The sequence below is a fragment of the Phoxinus phoxinus genome (assembly GCF_949152265.1).
Source record: "Phoxinus phoxinus genome assembly, chromosome: 19".
Lineage (NCBI taxonomy): Eukaryota > Metazoa > Chordata > Actinopteri > Cypriniformes > Leuciscidae > Phoxinus > Phoxinus phoxinus.
In genome coordinates, this window is record NC_136894.1 from 24,357,283 (window position 1) to 24,374,742 (window position 17,460).

At 38.5% G+C, this 17,460-nt stretch overlaps 2 protein-coding genes across 6 annotated transcripts in view; one reads left to right on the forward strand and one right to left on the reverse strand.

The window, feature by feature from the left end:
• The window catches only part of clcn1a (chloride channel, voltage-sensitive 1a), a 35,669-nt gene extending 23,803 nt beyond the window's left edge, over window positions 1–11,866 (forward strand). For all 4 annotated transcript variants that reach the window (XM_079590078.1, XM_079590077.1, XM_079590076.1 and 1 more), the window contains 16 exons: window positions 801–926; window positions 1,028–1,112; window positions 1,515–1,616; window positions 1,770–1,854; window positions 3,440–3,595; window positions 4,039–4,108; window positions 4,511–4,621; window positions 4,844–5,057; window positions 6,410–6,543; window positions 6,872–7,044; window positions 7,168–7,249; window positions 7,402–7,487; window positions 7,817–7,861; window positions 8,053–8,157; window positions 9,731–9,817; window positions 10,001–11,866. In XM_079590078.1, the coding sequence (XP_079446204.1) occupies window positions 801–926; window positions 1,028–1,112; window positions 1,515–1,616; window positions 1,770–1,854; window positions 3,440–3,595; window positions 4,039–4,108; window positions 4,511–4,621; window positions 4,844–5,057; window positions 6,410–6,543; window positions 6,872–7,044; window positions 7,168–7,249; window positions 7,402–7,487; window positions 7,817–7,861; window positions 8,053–8,157; window positions 9,731–9,817; window positions 10,001–10,471 (2,132 nt within the window). In that variant the 3' untranslated portion in view covers window positions 10,472–11,866. The remainder of the gene's footprint in view (window positions 1–800; window positions 927–1,027; window positions 1,113–1,514; window positions 1,617–1,769; window positions 1,855–3,439; window positions 3,596–4,038; window positions 4,109–4,510; window positions 4,622–4,843; window positions 5,058–6,409; window positions 6,544–6,871; window positions 7,045–7,167; window positions 7,250–7,401; window positions 7,488–7,816; window positions 7,862–8,052; window positions 8,158–9,730; window positions 9,818–10,000) is intronic.
• A 3,231-nt stretch (window positions 11,867–15,097) lies between these two features.
• Window positions 15,098–17,460, reverse strand: part of fam131ba (family with sequence similarity 131 member Ba) — a 28,483-nt gene continuing 26,120 nt past the window's right edge. Inside the window, exon 8 of one of the 2 annotated variants that reach the window (XM_079590088.1) lies at window positions 15,098–17,434. In XM_079590088.1, the coding sequence (XP_079446214.1) occupies window positions 17,213–17,434 (222 nt within the window). In that variant the 3' untranslated portion in view covers window positions 15,098–17,212. The remainder of the gene's footprint in view (window positions 17,435–17,460) is intronic. The other variant, XM_079590089.1, reaches the window with a different exon arrangement.

A 17,460-nucleotide genomic window follows, 5' to 3' on the forward strand; every position in this document is an offset into this window, starting at 1 on the left:
ATTCAGCAAGGGTCATTAAATCGATCAAAAGTGACAGTTAAAAACTTTTACGTTGGTACAAAATATTTATATTTAAAATAAATGCTGTTCTTTTTAACTTTATTTATCAAATAATTCCTGAAAAATATGAATGAATAATATTACATAAGCACCAAATCAGCATATAGAATGATTTCTGAAGGATCATGTGACATTGAAGATTGGTGTAATGCTGCTGAAAATTCAGCTTTGCCATTAGAGTGTCACGCTGTATAGTTGCACGATGATAGAGAATCCAAAAATAAACAGTCTTTATTAAATCACAACAGAACACACAACGAAAACAAGACACACAACCACGTTAAACTCAAACAATACAGGACAAAGAACTAAGGTTAACTCAAGGCTTAAATACAAACTGGGTAATCAAGGTAGAGGCAGAACAGGTGTGGGGAACTAATTAACCACCATAGAAACAAACTAGTGGCGGGAAAAGAACAGGAAACAAGGAAACAGGAACTAGAATTAAACCAAACATACATGTGACACAAAGGAAATATATTTTTAAATATATTATAAAATAGAAAACAGTTATATTAAATAATTATAGCATTTCACAATATAACTGTTTTTACTGTATTTGTATAAAATAAATGCAGCCTTGGTGGATATAATAGACTTTTTAAGAAAACAACCGCAAACTTTTGAACGGTAGTCTTACTATTTTATCATCATATTTGTGGTCTTTGGCATCCGAAAGTTTGAAAATCCCTGATGTAGATGACAGTAAACCCTTCTCTATGTTTATTTTGTTTATCCAGGTGTTTTGTTTAGCATTGAAGTTACATCAACATATTTTGCTGTGAGAAACTACTGGAGGGGCTACTTTGCTGCCACATTCAGTGCTTTTATTTTCAGAGTACTGTCTGTGTTCAATAAGGATGCAGGTGGGATACTAAATAATATTCCTGAGTAAACAGTCTTAATAGCCTTGAGATGATCATATGTCAGATGAGATGACGTTTCTCTTCCATTGGTGTTGTTTCAGTCACCATCACTGCTCTCTTCCGCACCAACTTCCGCATGGATTTTCCTTTTGACCTGCAGGAGCTCCCGGCGTTCGCCATTATTGGGTGAGAGTGCGGGGGCGAAAGCGTGCCGTTCGTGGTGAGGGCACAATCCTGAAGTGTGTTTGTGTGTGTGCCATACTGTAACCCTTGACACACTAGTAGACCTGAGCACACAGCACTTTACCTTCTGTAGCCTATTATTGTCAGCTGACCAAAGTGAACAGATGTTGGTATTATATTTGATTTGTTAAAACATCATCTTTTGCTATTTGATGAAGTTATTCTATTATCCTCCGTTATGTTCCATAATAAATGTGTTTACATTGATCAGAAACAATTCTGCAATCCTTTCAATGTATCTGTCTATTTCAGAAATTTCATTATCTTGTCTTATTATAAAACTGAAAAGGCCAGAATGAGTTGGATGTGATAGTTTTTTGTCTCTCTTACTTTTTTTACCCGCAGGATTTCTTGTGGGTTTCTGGGAGCTTTCTTTGTTTACCTGAACCGTCAAGTTATCCTGTTCATGAGAAGACCTAACATTCTCACACGATTCCTAACAAAACAGTAAGAGAAAAAAGCACCAAATGACAACATATTAGCTTTAGTATTAACTTCTTTAGCATTATTATTATAGAAGTATGTAGTACTCGCTTGAGAGCTCTTTTGATGAGTCTACAAACAAAATACTTGCAATATGTGTCATATTTTCTCTCTCAGCCGGCTGATTTTCCCTGCTGTTGTGACATTAGTGATTACGACACTGACATTCCCTCCAGGCTTTGGGCAGTTCATGGCTGGAGAGGTCAGATTTGGTTAACAAATAACAGTACAATTTTGTTCTTTGTTATAACTAAAAAATTAGGATCATTGCATAAAGCAGTGGTTCTCAACCAGATGGCCTCAGCAAACTTCCAAGGGGGCCTCAAGATGATTTAAAAAAAAAAATTTAAATCAAGATATTTCATATTTTAATTCACCCCCTCAACAACAGTTTTTTCTCAGTTACATCTGTAACCTTTTCCACATGAGCTGGTAACAGAGCCTGCCCACAAGGCAGTGTATAGGCGCAGATGCTTGCTGAGCGCAGATTGGACTTGGGTCAACTCTGAAGGGCTCGGGATCCTGGGGTTGAATCCATATCCAAACTGTAGAACCTGATGAATGTGTGCGGAGAGGACCAGCCTGCCACAGCACAAACATCCTATGAAGGTGAACCCCTCGCAAGAGCTTTGGAAGACGCTACTCTCCTAGTGGAGTGGGCCCTGACCCCAATAGGCAAAGCCATTTTGTGCACCTCATAGGAGAGAGTGATAGCATCTGAAATCCAATGAGACATATTCTGCTTGGTGACCGCATTACCATACCAGAAGCTGAGAGAATTTACGCCACTGGCCTGAGCAGTAGACATAGATCCTCAGACAGAGCACAGACCGGACATAGCAGGTGGAGGCTTTCTTGCTCCATCATCTCATGATGCAGAGGAAAGAAAGCCTGCAAAGGGAACGGCTGAGGAGCCACGGAAAGTACTTCTGGAATGTAGTCCGGTCAATATAACTCTTACATCACCTGGTGCAAAGTCTAAGCAGGAGGAGGCTACTGAAAGGGCCTGAAGGTCTCATGCTCTCTTGAGTGATGTTAATGCTAATAACAGAGCCACTTTGAGAGTCAGCATTTTTTCTGAGACAGACTCAAAGTTGCTCAAATGGGGTTTCCATTAAGGCTCCTTGGAGCAATGCTTGGTCCCAGGAGGGAACTCGCAACTGGCAGATAGTAGGCCTCAACCATCTGGCACCGCACAAGAACCGAGACACCAAGGGGTGCCTCCCAACTGAGGCTCCGTCAAAAGAAATGTGGCTAATGGAAATAGAAGCCATATATTACTTTTAAGACAGCTGGAGCCAGCCCTGCTGAGAGACTCTCTTGAAGGAACAGTATACATATGCCAAGCTCTAAAATATTTGATCAGGTATCCTATAAATTTTTAGTAAAATATTTTCAAAAATCCTTATTCTTAATCCTTATCCAGGAAATCTGGAACAATTGAGAAAATCGTGGAAATTCATGGAAATTAATTGGTTAAAATGAGTGGGAACCCTGAAGAACATTCAGCTCTTAAAACTTCAGGAATCTTGAAATTTGATCCACGGAAACTAGAAATGTCCACTCATTTTTTTAAAGTTTTAAAAACGAAACGTTGCCATTATAGCAGATATTGTTGTGGAGAATGGTGGGTCTTGGAGTCACAAAGGTTGAGAACCATTGCTCTGATGTTTATGGTCTTTCATTCAGTCATTCATGGAATAGTGTCATAGTTTGGTTGGATTTTTGAAATATATCATTTGATTTGGTCGTAAATGTGGTTTAAATGTGATGGTATTATTCCACAGCTGATGCCCAGGGAGTGCATTAACTCTCTGTTTGATAACTTCACCTGGACTAAAATATGGGGTTCCTCTCTCCCGCCTGGTCTCGGTCGCTCTGCTGTGTGGTTTCACCCTGACGTCAGCATCTTTGTCATTCTTACTCTCTTCTTTATCATGAAGGTTGGTCCTTTTCAATCTCTTGTTCACATTGTCCTCCATCAATCATCGGTTATATCTTCTGTTGTCTTTAACTATGTTTTTTTTTTTTTCACGTATCTTTGTCTAGCAAAAGTGCCACAGCCACTCAGCAAGCTTTAATTAAAGTAATGGTTGTACTTTATGTAACAGTACGTGCACTTTCTGTACACTTGCAGTGTTTTTCACTTAGAAAAGTATCATGCACTGACATAGTAATACATTAGTTATCATATCAGTATCCAGTAGATGACTTCAACAAAACCTGCTTTTATTCAGGACAGTCATTATCTCCCTCCATCTGTCATGTTTGAAGCTGCAGGAGCGATACTTTTTCTCTTGTGTTACGCTCGTACAGGTTGTGCTTGTGCTGAAAGAGATATTAGAATTAAAGCAATCGTGTGAAAACATTATTATTCATCTCACAGTTCTGGATGTCTGCAGTTTCCACTACGATGCCCATTCCGTCTGGAGCTTTCATGCCTGTATTTGTATTGGGTAGGTCTTAGGTATTATTCATTTATTGGTGACTGCCATTTATGGATTCATTATGATTTATTTAAGGATCACTTTAACGTACTGCATTTTAACAACATCAGGCAAAAGAGCTACTGCTGAAAAATAGACGTTTGGCTAACTTGGGTACATATATATATATATATATATATATATATATATATATATATGAATGTTGATTATCAAATAATCACTTATTAAATAATTAATTTCACTTCACTCAAAAAAATACGAAATACAATAATTTTTACTAGTAGTCTCAGACTTTTGGATCACACTGTTAATATGTAAATTACCTTTACACATAGAACTCATCCAACCACATTTAGTTTTTTATTTGATCGATAACATGGGCTCATATATTCTCTGACGTTTCTCTTACAGGGGCTGCGTTTGGTCGTTTAGTGGGTGAGATCATGGCAACTCTCTTTCCTCACGGTATCCTGTTTGATGGAATACTGTACCGCATCATCCCTGGAGGGTACGCTGTCATTGGTCAGTCATCCTTTCCTCCTCTTCCGATCCACCACTTTTTCCTTATGTTTGCTCATACTGTGTTGATGATGTCAGTCCTGTTCCTGTCCCATCTTCTCATAGTCTCTGATCTTTGTGTCCATACTCTCTGTCATTGTCACTCCTCTCATGACCCTGTCTTATAGCACTCCATCTTTCTATCCTGTTACTCTTATCGGCCTATTCTTTTCTCTTACCGTGAAGGTGCGGCGGCGCTGACGGGAGCCGTCACTCACACCGTTTCCACAGCAGTGATCTGCTTCGAGCTGACCGGTCAGATCTCTCACATCCTTCCCATGATGGTCGCCGTCATACTGGCCAACATGGTAGCGCAAGGTCTGCAGCCGTCGCTGTACGACTCCATCATCCAGGTCAAGAAGCTGCCCTATCTCCCCGAACTGGGTTTCGGCCACATAAGGTGTGCAGACATTGCAAACGTCACCGCTGTGGCTCCACGCATGTGACTAACCAGCTTGTCTCACAGCGCAGCCAGGTTCCCTCACCCTTGCATGCTGACAGCACCTCAGAGTCCTTGTGATTCATTAGCGGCGGGAGCCATTAGTAAATACACGTGTCATAGAGGGGCGGCAACATGAAGCCTTGGCACCTTTCCAGCTAACACTGAGCCACTCAACACTCATTAGATTTGGGCTATTCATACATCTTTATCAAGGACACGCTCTCCGTCTTAATATACCCTTTTGTGGGCTGGAGCAGTGGTTCTGCTTCAGGACCCAGAGTTTACATTGCACATCAAGTGGTGACCCAACACAGTGCCAAAACTGTTTATGGTACAAAGAAAAGCAAACAAAAATGTAATTAAAATCAAACGCTGAAGACTATTAACATTAATATGAGGTTATGAAGTGCATAGGCAATGTGCTCATTTATATATATATATATACATATATACACACAGTATCGACTAATAGCTAATTTAATCTTTAATATTTGCCATTAAGGCACAGATATATTGTGCAATCCGTAGTAGTAATATGTTGATTAGGGGTGTAACGATACCCTCGTGTCACAATTTGATACATATGATGATTCTGAACTCACAATACGATATTATTGCAATACTATAAAGACAAAAGTTAACAAAAAATGTACTGTTGATTAAAATTCTAAATTTGGTATTACATTGAAAATAATTGTAAATGAATAGACTTGGACTTACTGAATGGACTGGGCAATGGTGACACCAGAATAAAAATATTCTGAAGCTGAAAATACAGAATTATTTCAGACGAATAATCTTGCACTCTGTCACTGACTAGATATATTTAAAATAACGTTGGCCACTTTTTACTGGTAACTTCAGACATTTGGCATAATCAGGACCCACAAATATTCCCCCATTGAATTATTATACATCATATTCAACATTATATATAGTAGTTTAATGTAGTACTGACACTAAAACTCTGTAAAACTTGAATTTTTTTTCACACAGTAATTTAATTATGGGTCAACTATGCACAATACATATTGATACATATTGTTGCGTTTTTGTATTGCGATGTATTGTGACACTATATATTGTTACACCCCTAATGTTGATTAAAACGTAATACACCTATTTATTTTGCTATCATAACTACACACTCTTGTATGGCTAATTGCATTTTATTGTTTGGATTAAGGATCGTTTTTCTTGTTGTCAGAACAGACCTGTGATCCAACAGAGAAGACCGCCGGTCTAGAGTAATTGAACATTTTAAACCATGTCACCCTGTGGTCTTACCCTGTGGTTCTGTTTCCCTGCAGCCAGTATAATATCTTTGTGGAGGACATCATGGTGAGGAAAGTGAAGTTTTTATGTTCCCAGTCTACATACAGAGAAGTACTGCATTTGTTGGAATCGACTTCTCTAAAAACCTTCCCGCTGGTTGACTCTAAAGGTAATGTCTCGCAGGCCGTCGAGACGATTTCCTGACTCTAAACCTCTCATTATGACATTTTTTTCTAGCTGCGTGCAGTATACCTAGGTGAGCGATGTGTTTTTATTTAGTTCAACTCAAAGAATCTAAAGTGCTGTTTAGAAACCTAGAAAGCTATCAACCTCATGTTGTTACTAGCAACAAGAAGTTGCTGCTTTGTAGAATTTCTAATTAGTCACTTCCTATACAAGATCTATCTCGACAGTATGTTTGGATCAGAGCCCTAGTGTCTGACATCATTTTAATGCTCATTTGTAACTGGATTCTGAACTCACTTCACCTTCAACAGAATCTATGATTCTATTGGGCAGCATTGAGAGGTCTGAGCTTCTCGCCCTCTGTGATTGGTGGCTGTCAGCAGAGAGGCGGATCCTAATGCAAGGTCAGGTGCCTTGTGCCAAAATCAGCTGGGAATCCTTTGCCTTTGTTGATGAGGAAGAAGAGGAGAATGAAGATGATAAGGTATCCTACCTATCCATCCATCCATAATGAAAATATAATAGGAAGAAGAATCAAGAATTTATTTTTTTCCTGAAATTTTCTGAAAATTACAATTTGTACTTGCTGTTCTGTGTGAATGTTTAGACGATACCAGTTCAAGAGGAAAGAAACGGCCCTCTGCCTCCACCCAAACCTTCAGAACCATCCACCAATCACACGTCTCCTGGTGAGAAACATAACCAATCCTCTTTAAATCTTAAATAAACCTCAGGCAAGCACTTCTATTGAACAAGCATCTTGAGGCGATATAAGTGACACTCATCCTCTAATCCGCCTTTTCCGTTTTTTCCTTCTCTCTCTCCTCCACTTCTTGCCTAGATAAGGGTCCTTCCCAGTCTTTCGGGAGAATTTTACGTAACTTCTTTTCGTCCTCTTCAGAAAGACACACAGAAGGTCAGCCACAGGTACATTGTTTGTGCTTAAAGGTCCTGTATGAAAACCTGCATGTGTGTGTGTGTGTGTGCTCCATCAAATGCACTAAATTAGTTATTGTCAGACATTTTAATGAAAGGTCGATAAAATGAGAAGAGCAAATATATTGCTAATGGTCTGCATTAATATTTATCAGTGTTTCTCAAGGACATGTGCGGTTAAAGGGAAGTGAGCAGTCTTTCGTAGAGTGTGTCGATATGCAAATGCTCATTCTGTAAAATATAAATGAGTTTGAATACTTGGAACAAATGCACCATGTCATCTTATTATTGAATTATCTTGCCATTTTTTTTCAACCCAGGAGCCTTATCCTCCACCTTTAACTGACACAATGACACCCGAACAGGTATTACCAATTCCACAATACAACAAAAGATTAACTTCCAAGTAGGCATTTAAGCATGAAGAGAAATTTAATTAATTTAGGATCTGCATATTGTTGGATGTTTTAATTCTTATGTAGTTTATAAATGCAGATGAGTTGCTAAAATACAATGAGGCATAGTGGATCTGACTGGTTCTGACTGGTTCCCATAGATCAAAGCCTGGGAAGAAACAGAGATGGACAAACCTCTGGATATCGATCAGATCAGAATAGATCCCTCCCCCTTCCAGCTGGTGGAGAGAACGTCACTTCATAAGGTGAGAGACATCCCAAGACAAGTCACTTTTACACATAATATAGCGCTTTATACAATAGTATAGTAGAGCGTGTTTTAATAGCTTCACAATAATAAACAGGAAAATAACTGTTAGTGTTGCAATATTCATCAATTGTGACCATACAGAAGACAATAGTTTCATTATTTACCTCAAGTCAGTTCAGTGTCGATGTTGCAAAGTTCATCATGAAACAAGTTCAGTTTAGCAATAAGCAGCTCTACAGAAGACAATTGTGACGAATGCATGATATATCTGAACCAATATTGGTTTTATTGGCCGATATTAGATTTTTTAAAAGTTATGGATATCAGCTGATATTGGACATATCATTTTGAATGCTTTTATCCTCCATTTTTAAATTTTAGATTACATTTGCCCTCATCTATCTCTCAAAGTTAATCTTTAAAAACACTGATAATTTAGTAACATTGTTAAATGTAATCTAGCAAATCTCAAAATTAATATACATGTTCATGCTGTAGGCTACATTCATTTTAGCTTTTAAAGGTGCATAGCGCAAGATTCGGGGTTTTTGCAGAACTATGCCACCTCTGGCGGCAAGCAAAACTGCAGCCAGAGATGTGCACGCACTAGACAAAAGTTTTCTTTTTTTTATCTTACGTGGAGTTTGCGTTGGTGTTTGAAATGAACTACAAGCAGGTCTCTTACAATCCATCTTCTACGGAGAATGCCGGCGAATACACAAACCTGCCAGACATAGCTATGCGAGCGTGCCGTGCCCAGTCTAAAATTCCGGCCCGAATCCCTCTTATTTATTTTACTTTACAGGATTATAGAGACAATCTCAGTGATCAGAGAAGGGCTCATTCAGCCCATCAGGCAATTGTTTAAGCATGTATGGGTTAGAAAACGGGTATTTTTAACATGAAAAGTTGCTTAATGCACCTTTAACATTATTTAATATTTTATTTTTTAATTATTTTGACAAAAAAAAAAAATATATATATATATATATATATATATATATACATACAGTGTATATATATATACATACAGTGTATATATATATACACACACACACACACACACACATATATATATATATATATATATATATATATATATATATATATATTAAGTTAATACAATGATTTAATATTTTAAAATAATTATCGGCTTATCTGTGTCAGCAAGAATAGTAATGCCAGCGCATTCCTATTTATTAGTGTAAATCAGGGAATCCCCTACTTTTTTTTTCAGCCGAACCTCATTGACCTCAAATATTTAGTTCAAAAACCCTCTGAGATTTTACGTTTCGATAATTAAACAACGCATTCACAGGTTCTCGGATGTCCATTAATGGCCACGTGGCATTTTATATAAAAAAATTGGAATTTATTTTATTTTTACAAAATATTTATGACTTTATTCATCTTTAGCTTTTCATCAACTCACAAACCTCAGCTTGAGAAACCCCTGGCGTAAATTACACCTTTTTTTTATGATGATGATGATTATATAAAATTATCCAGACTCTCAAGATGATTTAGGATTTTGAAGGTCAATAAAAACTTTACCTTTTTTTCACCAGACTCATACCCTGTTCTCTTTACTGGGCCTCAGTCATGCCTATGTAACCAATACTGGAAAACTGGTGGGAGTTGTAGCGCTGAAAGAGGTAGTAGCCTATCCATCTGTTGTCATTGCTAGTTATTTGTCTTTTGCTGAATTTGCTCATTTGACTGTTGCTTAATTCAGAACCGCATACTAACATACTACTCTTACTATTTTTGCCATAGAAAGAGTAGTATGCTGTTCCGAATTCAGAATGTTTAACCCTTCTTTCTTTCTTCTTCATCAGCTCCAAAAAGCCATTGAGGGCTCAACGCGCAGTGGCGTGCGCTTGCGCCCCCCTCTGGCCAGTTTTCGTGACACCATTCGTAAAGCTGCGAAGCCCCCTCAGGCCTCTTCCCCTCCATCCTCGCCCGTCTCCACCACAGCTCCTTCCTCGCCTCTGTCCGCAAGCGTGGTCCCTCACGTCCATTCCCCCGGCCCAGCGGCGCCAGTGAAGGAAGGGCAGGAGGAGATGGAGGTGTGGATTGAGGGCGTGAAACGGGAGGTGATTGTGGGGAACAGCAGTAGCACAACCACAGTAAGCAGCAGCAGGAGCAGCAGTAGCGGGACAGGAAGTAGTGACAGTGAGGCAGGAAGTGGCGATAGCAGCCCAACCCTGCCGCCCTCCTCCTCTCCACCCCCCATCCCTCTCTCCACCCTGCAGCCCGTCCCCGAAAACAGAGAGGGTGAAGAAAACGAGGACGAGGAGCCCCTTTAGAACAAGTAAAGTTTGTTTTTCTTGTATTTGATGTGTGATTTATGTACTTCTGTTCACTTTTATTTTTATATAACTATTTTATGTTTTTTATTTATTGCTCGTTTAAAAGGTTTTAAAACAGTTGTTCTTTTCCCCTACTCAGTTTGTGTCCATCCTCTCTCTTTTCCATTTTTTTCTTCCTCTTTCTCTTCTTTATTCTCTTTTTGTAAATCATTTTCTTTTCCTTTTTTTCTTCCTCTTTAGAGGAAAAAGAAAAATAATAAGAGAAAAAAGTTCTCCTCTTGTTTTTCTTCTCCCTCCTCTAAAAATGTCTGCACATCCCCCCCCCCCCTTCTTTTCTTCTTCTTTGTCCACTTGATCTTTCTCTCCTTTCACTGAAAAATGTCTGCCTTTTTTCTTCTACTCTACTTTTTGTTCTACTTTCACCTCCCCTGCTTATTTCTATTTCCTCTATACATGTCTGTAAATAAATGTTTTCACTTCCACTTGCTCTTCCTCCTTTTTCTCTCTTCTAAAAAATCCTGTAAAAAAAAAAAAAGTAAACTGCCCCAGTAGATTATGTATCATGTATCATGAGACTTGTTATTGAGATTATGGTTAAATAGGTGCAAGATTTAAAAAAAATTCCCCAATACTGCTTTAAATATTCCTTCCACGTCTTTTCATCGCTGAAACAAAAATGGGAAATGGAAATAAATTGGTTTTATATAGCCGAAACATTAACATTTTCCTTGGTGACATAAATGAGGCTGAATCCGGTTTACATGCGGCAGTGTGTGACTTTCTTTCAGACCTCATAAAAGCACTTAAAGTCTTCATGCACCTGGACATTTTCATATTTCATAACCTTTTTTATGTTACCAAATGAGCAAAAATTTACAACAAATCCAAGACATTTCAAGCAACATTTTCACTGCATTACACTTATGTAGTTTTCAAAAATATCTGAAACAAAATGTGGCCAGCGGGTGGCACACTGTGAACCTTTTCCAAATCTGAACCTACTTTTCACCTGAAACATATTCTCCATATGCCCTTGTCGAGTTTTATATTTGTAAGCGTGTATGCACACTATCGTCTCTTAATGAAACCCTTCATGTCCTGCTGTCATCTATCAATCTTTTCTCTTAAAACTCTCTCAGGTGTCTCTCATGTCTTTAAACTGCTATTTATGAACAATCTATGTTGGTTAATTTGATCTACTGTCCTCGATTAAATGTTTTAGTTAATTTAATGTAATTTTTGTGTCTGTTTAGTCAGTGAGCTATCCCTTTATTTCCCTAAATTTTTGCTTGTCTGTTTTTGTCTTATTTATTAATTTATTTATTCATCTCTTTCCCTCTTGACGTGTTGAGAAATTGACAGAAAATGTATTATAAAGTAATTTCGATGTTGTTTTTGTCTCATTGCTGTTTCAAATTTGTAGTTGACCTTAGGAGGAAGGACATTTATATATCTTACAGGAATAAATAACAATTCAATAAACAGTGACAAATTTTAAATAAAAAAAAAACGTTTATGGCATATTCATTTTAAGATTACTGTCAGCTATGTGGAAAAATAAATGTCTCATGCCCCGGATGATTGGACGATTCCTTCACAGGGCTAAAACATACAATATGTATTTTTTTTTCGCCGCTAGGGGTTGCTAACCTCTTACAATAACAAAGGCGTACGTTGATGACGCAAAATTTCCTGCAGAATTATGGAACTTGTTGTCAAGCCGATGGATCTAATAATGTTTATGGATGAGTGAATACATTGATGTTTTCATGACAGGGCGTGATTGCTAATAAGAGACAGATATCAGCGCCACATGCAAATCCCACGAGTCCCGCGGAATAAAGGAATAAGGACATTACTCACACAGGTCAGCTTATTAGACGAATTAAACCTGTGAGGTATCGCAGCGCTGTTTCACTTGGTCTACACTGCATTTGAGTGTGGTGAAAGTTATAATGTTATTCTATGTGTTAGTTTGTTGGATATGAGAAAAGCAGTAAGCTAGATCAACATTAGAATAACATACAGATCATATTCTAACATTTCATCATGTTGAACTATATACTAGAGGTCTTCACGGGTCCACTTGGATCCGAAAACCCGAGGTCCGACCCGAGCGGGTTCGGGTCCAAAACTCCGACGAGTGTCTCGGACAAGGGTCCGGTTCGGTATTAGTGGCTTCGGTTCTCGGGTAATTTAAAATAAATATGCCTTTTCCAAATGGACCTGAGAAGACCCGAATTGTGCTTTTGTAAAATAAAATAAAAATGAACTGAAACACATACCTCACAGTCACAGACATGATGGATATTTCTATATAAAGCTCGAAATGTCCATTTTTTAACGAAAAAATTCGAATCGAATGCAAATACCGGTTTATTAATAAAGAAGTGTTTTCTGTGTCGACTGCAAAGATGAAGTGTTCTGTTTAAAAGTATAATTTCAAGTGTTCTGTAGATAATATATTTCTCAGGTCTGTGAGGCAAGGCTATGCTGAGCTTCGGTTCATTTATGAGACAAGCTCCGGTGTTGTGCCGAATTTCGACCCCCTGCCAAACTATTACCCCCCTCGTTGAAGTCAGTACCTGATTGCCTAATTCTAACCCCACCCCTAATCCCAACCCCTCCCCCACAACCAATCCTAAACCTACCAATGCTAGGGGGGTAATAATTTGGCGGGGGTCAAAATTCGGCACAACACCGGCGCCCGTGTCGTCGTGATTTCTATTATCTGCTTTACTTAGTATTTATTAAATCCAGGCAATTGGTTGATGAAATTAAGATACAATTAATACAAAACAAAAATTCACTTTAAAGAAAGGCTTTGTGCTTTCTGTTTGAGGTCTCTGAGAAAGTTTTAAAGCAGTCTTTTGCCAATTTCAGAGCGGTCACGTCCATAACCGAGAACTGTCACGTCCTTACATTGTTTTTCCCCATAAATGCAAACACAAAAAATAAAATAAAATGAATATTTTATGTTCTGTGGAGAGCATAGCTTGAGAGCTTACATTAGTAAGCTAGAGGACATGTCTTTCAAAACATGACCTGCGTGAAAGAGAAAAAAAATGAATGCGTCATTGTACCCAGCACTTCTGAAAATGCTCTTTCGAATGCGTCTCTGTCCCCAGCACATTTCAAACCAAACTGACGCCCATGGATGTAAATCCCGTTTACGTTCGGGTCCAGTCGGGTTCGAAAGGAATTGCCGTCAGTTCGGGTCAGACTCGGGTCTAATTTGATCGGGTCTGTTTCGGGTCGGGTTTTTCTTTAAAAAAAATATAATAATGCACGTCGGGTTCGGGTAAGTAGTGATTCGGGTCGATTCGGGTCGGGTGCAGTTTTTAGGACCCGAGAAGACCTCTACTATATATCATTGATTAGTTTTATGTACATTTGCTCACCTGTCTAATAAAGTACATGCAAGAGCTCTGTCATGTCGTAGTTTGTCACAGATGTACGTTGAGCTCCCGGCGTCTCGAAAACGCCACGCTGATATTGATCCTCGTTTTAGTTCTCCTTTTTTCCCAAAGTCTGCTTGTAATGGTCCATAATGTTTGAACGAAACAACAACAGCGTGCAGTTAGACGTTACACACTACGCAGTTGTCCACGTCTGTCGCCATGGTTACTATGGCAGTACTACGAACGGAAACCAGGGATAACGCGGATATTACAGCATTGATAGGCGACAAGTGAACAGGGATTCCGGGACGGCCCATTATTTAAAATTGGAATTTCTCTGAAATCAAAAATCTTTGAGAACTTGGGGGGGGTAATAAAATATGAACAAACTACAAATAATGATTATGAGCAATAGCACAAAATACAATAGGACATACATACAAATAAAATAAACACTGCCTTTCATATTTTTACGGTAAGTCTAACAGTAATTTTGAGGTATAGAAAATAATGATCAAAATAGTCAAGATTTTAAAGGTAATTTTACACCAATGAGTACGTATTTATGAATAAAGACATTGATTTTAGCTAATAAAATACTTTAAAAACTACACAGTGTACCTTTAAGATATAACACTATTTTTACTAGGATACTCGCAGAGACTGGCATTTTTTTATGTAATTTTTTATGAATATGTCCGTTCAAGCGCAAGAAGACATGAAAGAGAGCTCAACTGTGACTGTCCCGAGCAACCTTTATGCTGGGCCATCAGGCCGTCCTTATTGTCGAGCCCTGCTTCATCACACACACTTCTATATCCTTGTGTCCTTTAGAAGGAAATTTTTCTTTTGGATTTTGTGGTTTCAATTATCTTTTGTGCTCCTGCACCATGCCTACGGCAAATCACATTCCATTCTCACATTTTATTCTACATTACTGACCTTACTGACGGTTACATTAACACCCATTTTGTCATATTTTCTTTTTTGTTAATAAACCTCAAGTTAATTTTGGCAAACTTGTGTGTCCCTTTCTTTGTTGTGGCCTTTTGAGCCACGAGCCGTAACAAAATGGGGGCTCGTCCGGGACAAACAAGACACTGGGTCGTAACAGTGAGAGTATTCAAATATATTTCAATACCATTTCTCTTTAATAGTATTCTTTCTATACTTATTGATCTTTTATCGATCTCTAAAGCCGTTAACAAATGAGACAGTGCTTCACAATAAGGATTTTATTTACAGCACATTAAAATGCACATGATTTGAATGAAGTTACATGATGACACCGAATGGAGTTGAAGAAACTGCAAGATCGCTACCTACCTAGCTTTATTTTTTAATTCCTCAATAATCAGAAATCCCATTCTGATTTCACCGCATTTTTTTGTCATTTTGCACTAAATGCATCATATTTCACAGAGTATGACAGAATTATGACCTTGTGACATCATTGCTGTCAACTATTAATGTTGCCATCCTTTGGACATTTCACAAAGAGCTCTTACACCGAAGATGCTAAAAGTGTATTATCCAAAGAATGTGATTTTGTTCATTGAACACAAGAGATTATTCACTTCTTTCTAATTTTGTCTGGTTTTGAATTTCGATCCAAATACAGCATTTGAAAATGACTCTCCTTCAGCAGATACTAGTCCTACGATGTTCGAAATATCACAAAGAATGACAACTTGCAGGCCTCGTTAGTATAGAAAAATAAATGTTGCCTCAGCATTGCATAACGGCATTAATCAAAACTCTCAAAATCACGAAAGAATATAAATCATTGCTTAACCAAACGGCTTCTACATCTAAATTAGTGTTAATGTTGCCACATCCAAAACACTTTTTTTTCTCTTTTGGAACGTATACAAGTATCGACAAAGATTTGAGATGTGCACGCTAGTAGTCGAGGGCACTTCTTTCTGCAGCGGGTATTTAAATTACAGCTTATTAAATAATTCGAGGAAAGCCTGCAAGCACAAACCAGAAAAGCACCTTCTTTTCACTTCTTTCCACAGTCATACGGTCTGTCGTGACAAAAACATACTCTGACCAAACATGTCAATTAGCCCATTACCACATGATTTTACTGAGGTAATGAGTTTATCTCTTTGCATTATGTCAGCTACAGGATTCAAAAGCGACAACTTAACATGGAAAATACGCATGAAGCAAATAGTTCATCAAAACTTGAAATGGATGGATCCATGAGATGTCTTCAGGATTCCCAATATAGTTTCCTGTAGTCTCAGACTCAACGGATTAAAAGTTTCCTCATCTTTTTGCATGAGAAGATTGATGGAACTTCCCGGAATGACGATGATGACTCTTCAGTTTTCCTTTTGTTGTTCAGTGCAAATCAATATTGAGCAGCTCAGCCAGGCAGTACACAAACAGATAAACACAGACATCAATGAAAAAATGAAGTTGAACTGAAAAAGTCTTTAGGACAGAACTGGGCTGTCGCTAAAGAAGATGGGCAATACATTCGTTTATGTCCATAGTAGTGCATAAGTCTTAGTAACAATACAGTTAGGATGTTGAAAAGGGCAGCACTGTTTCCATTTGGGCAGTATTGTGCTTGGTTATATTAAGAACGAAAAGTGTGTGTGTGTGTGTGTGTGTGTGTGTGTGTGTGTGTGTGTGTGTGTGTGTGTGTGTGTGTGTCTGTGTGTGTCTGTGTGTATCTGTGTGTGTGTGCGTGTGTGTGTGTGTGTGCGTGTGTGTGTGTGTGTGTGTGTGTGTGTGTGTGTACATAGGGGACACTTCACGCAAACAGCAAATTCGTAACTTTTTTTTTTCTCTCCAGAATATACCTTTAAAGACACATTCATACATTCGTACTAACATACATACAGTACATACATGTTATATATACATACAAATACATATTGTTTCATTGGCTTTTAGTTTTATTACAAAAATCAATATATATATTATTACTATGTTGATACTGTTGAATCAGTCACTTAAATACTCAAAAAAAACGCATGCACTTTCTTTTGGTTGTATTGATTCCTCAGTATTGCACTCTTTCTTTTCATTCGCAAGCGGCCTTGGACTTCAGCACTCCCGCCATAAAACAGCAGGACCACATATAACGCATCATCTCGGCTTTGACGCTCTCCGACGTTTGGTCTCTATATGCGCCCGCCGTTCCGAGAGAGCACTCTTTCAGCGTTTATAACGAATAAATCTGTTCCTGATGTAACAGTTTGTACGAGTACACATCTGGGGCAAAAGGGCATATACAATAGCTTAATTGGTTTGATAATTTCACAGACAGTTTCGTTTTTTATGTTCCTCGCTCCGTCCTTTCAGCTGGCCCTCCATTTCAGTTGGTCGCCACAACAACCACGGCCCCATCCTCTTCTTCCTTCTCCTCCAGCGATTGGACGACGCAGGATGTGACCTCGTAGGTCATGTGCTCAGCCATTGGCTGTGCTGGTGCTCTTCCTGGGCTCATGACCCCAGCTGGGGTGGAGTCCTCTCTCTGCGTCAGGACGGAAATTACGGATGTCGGCTCGGGTTCAAAGGTAAGTGTTATGTCATCCTCCTTGAGAGAGAGAGATTTTTTTTTAT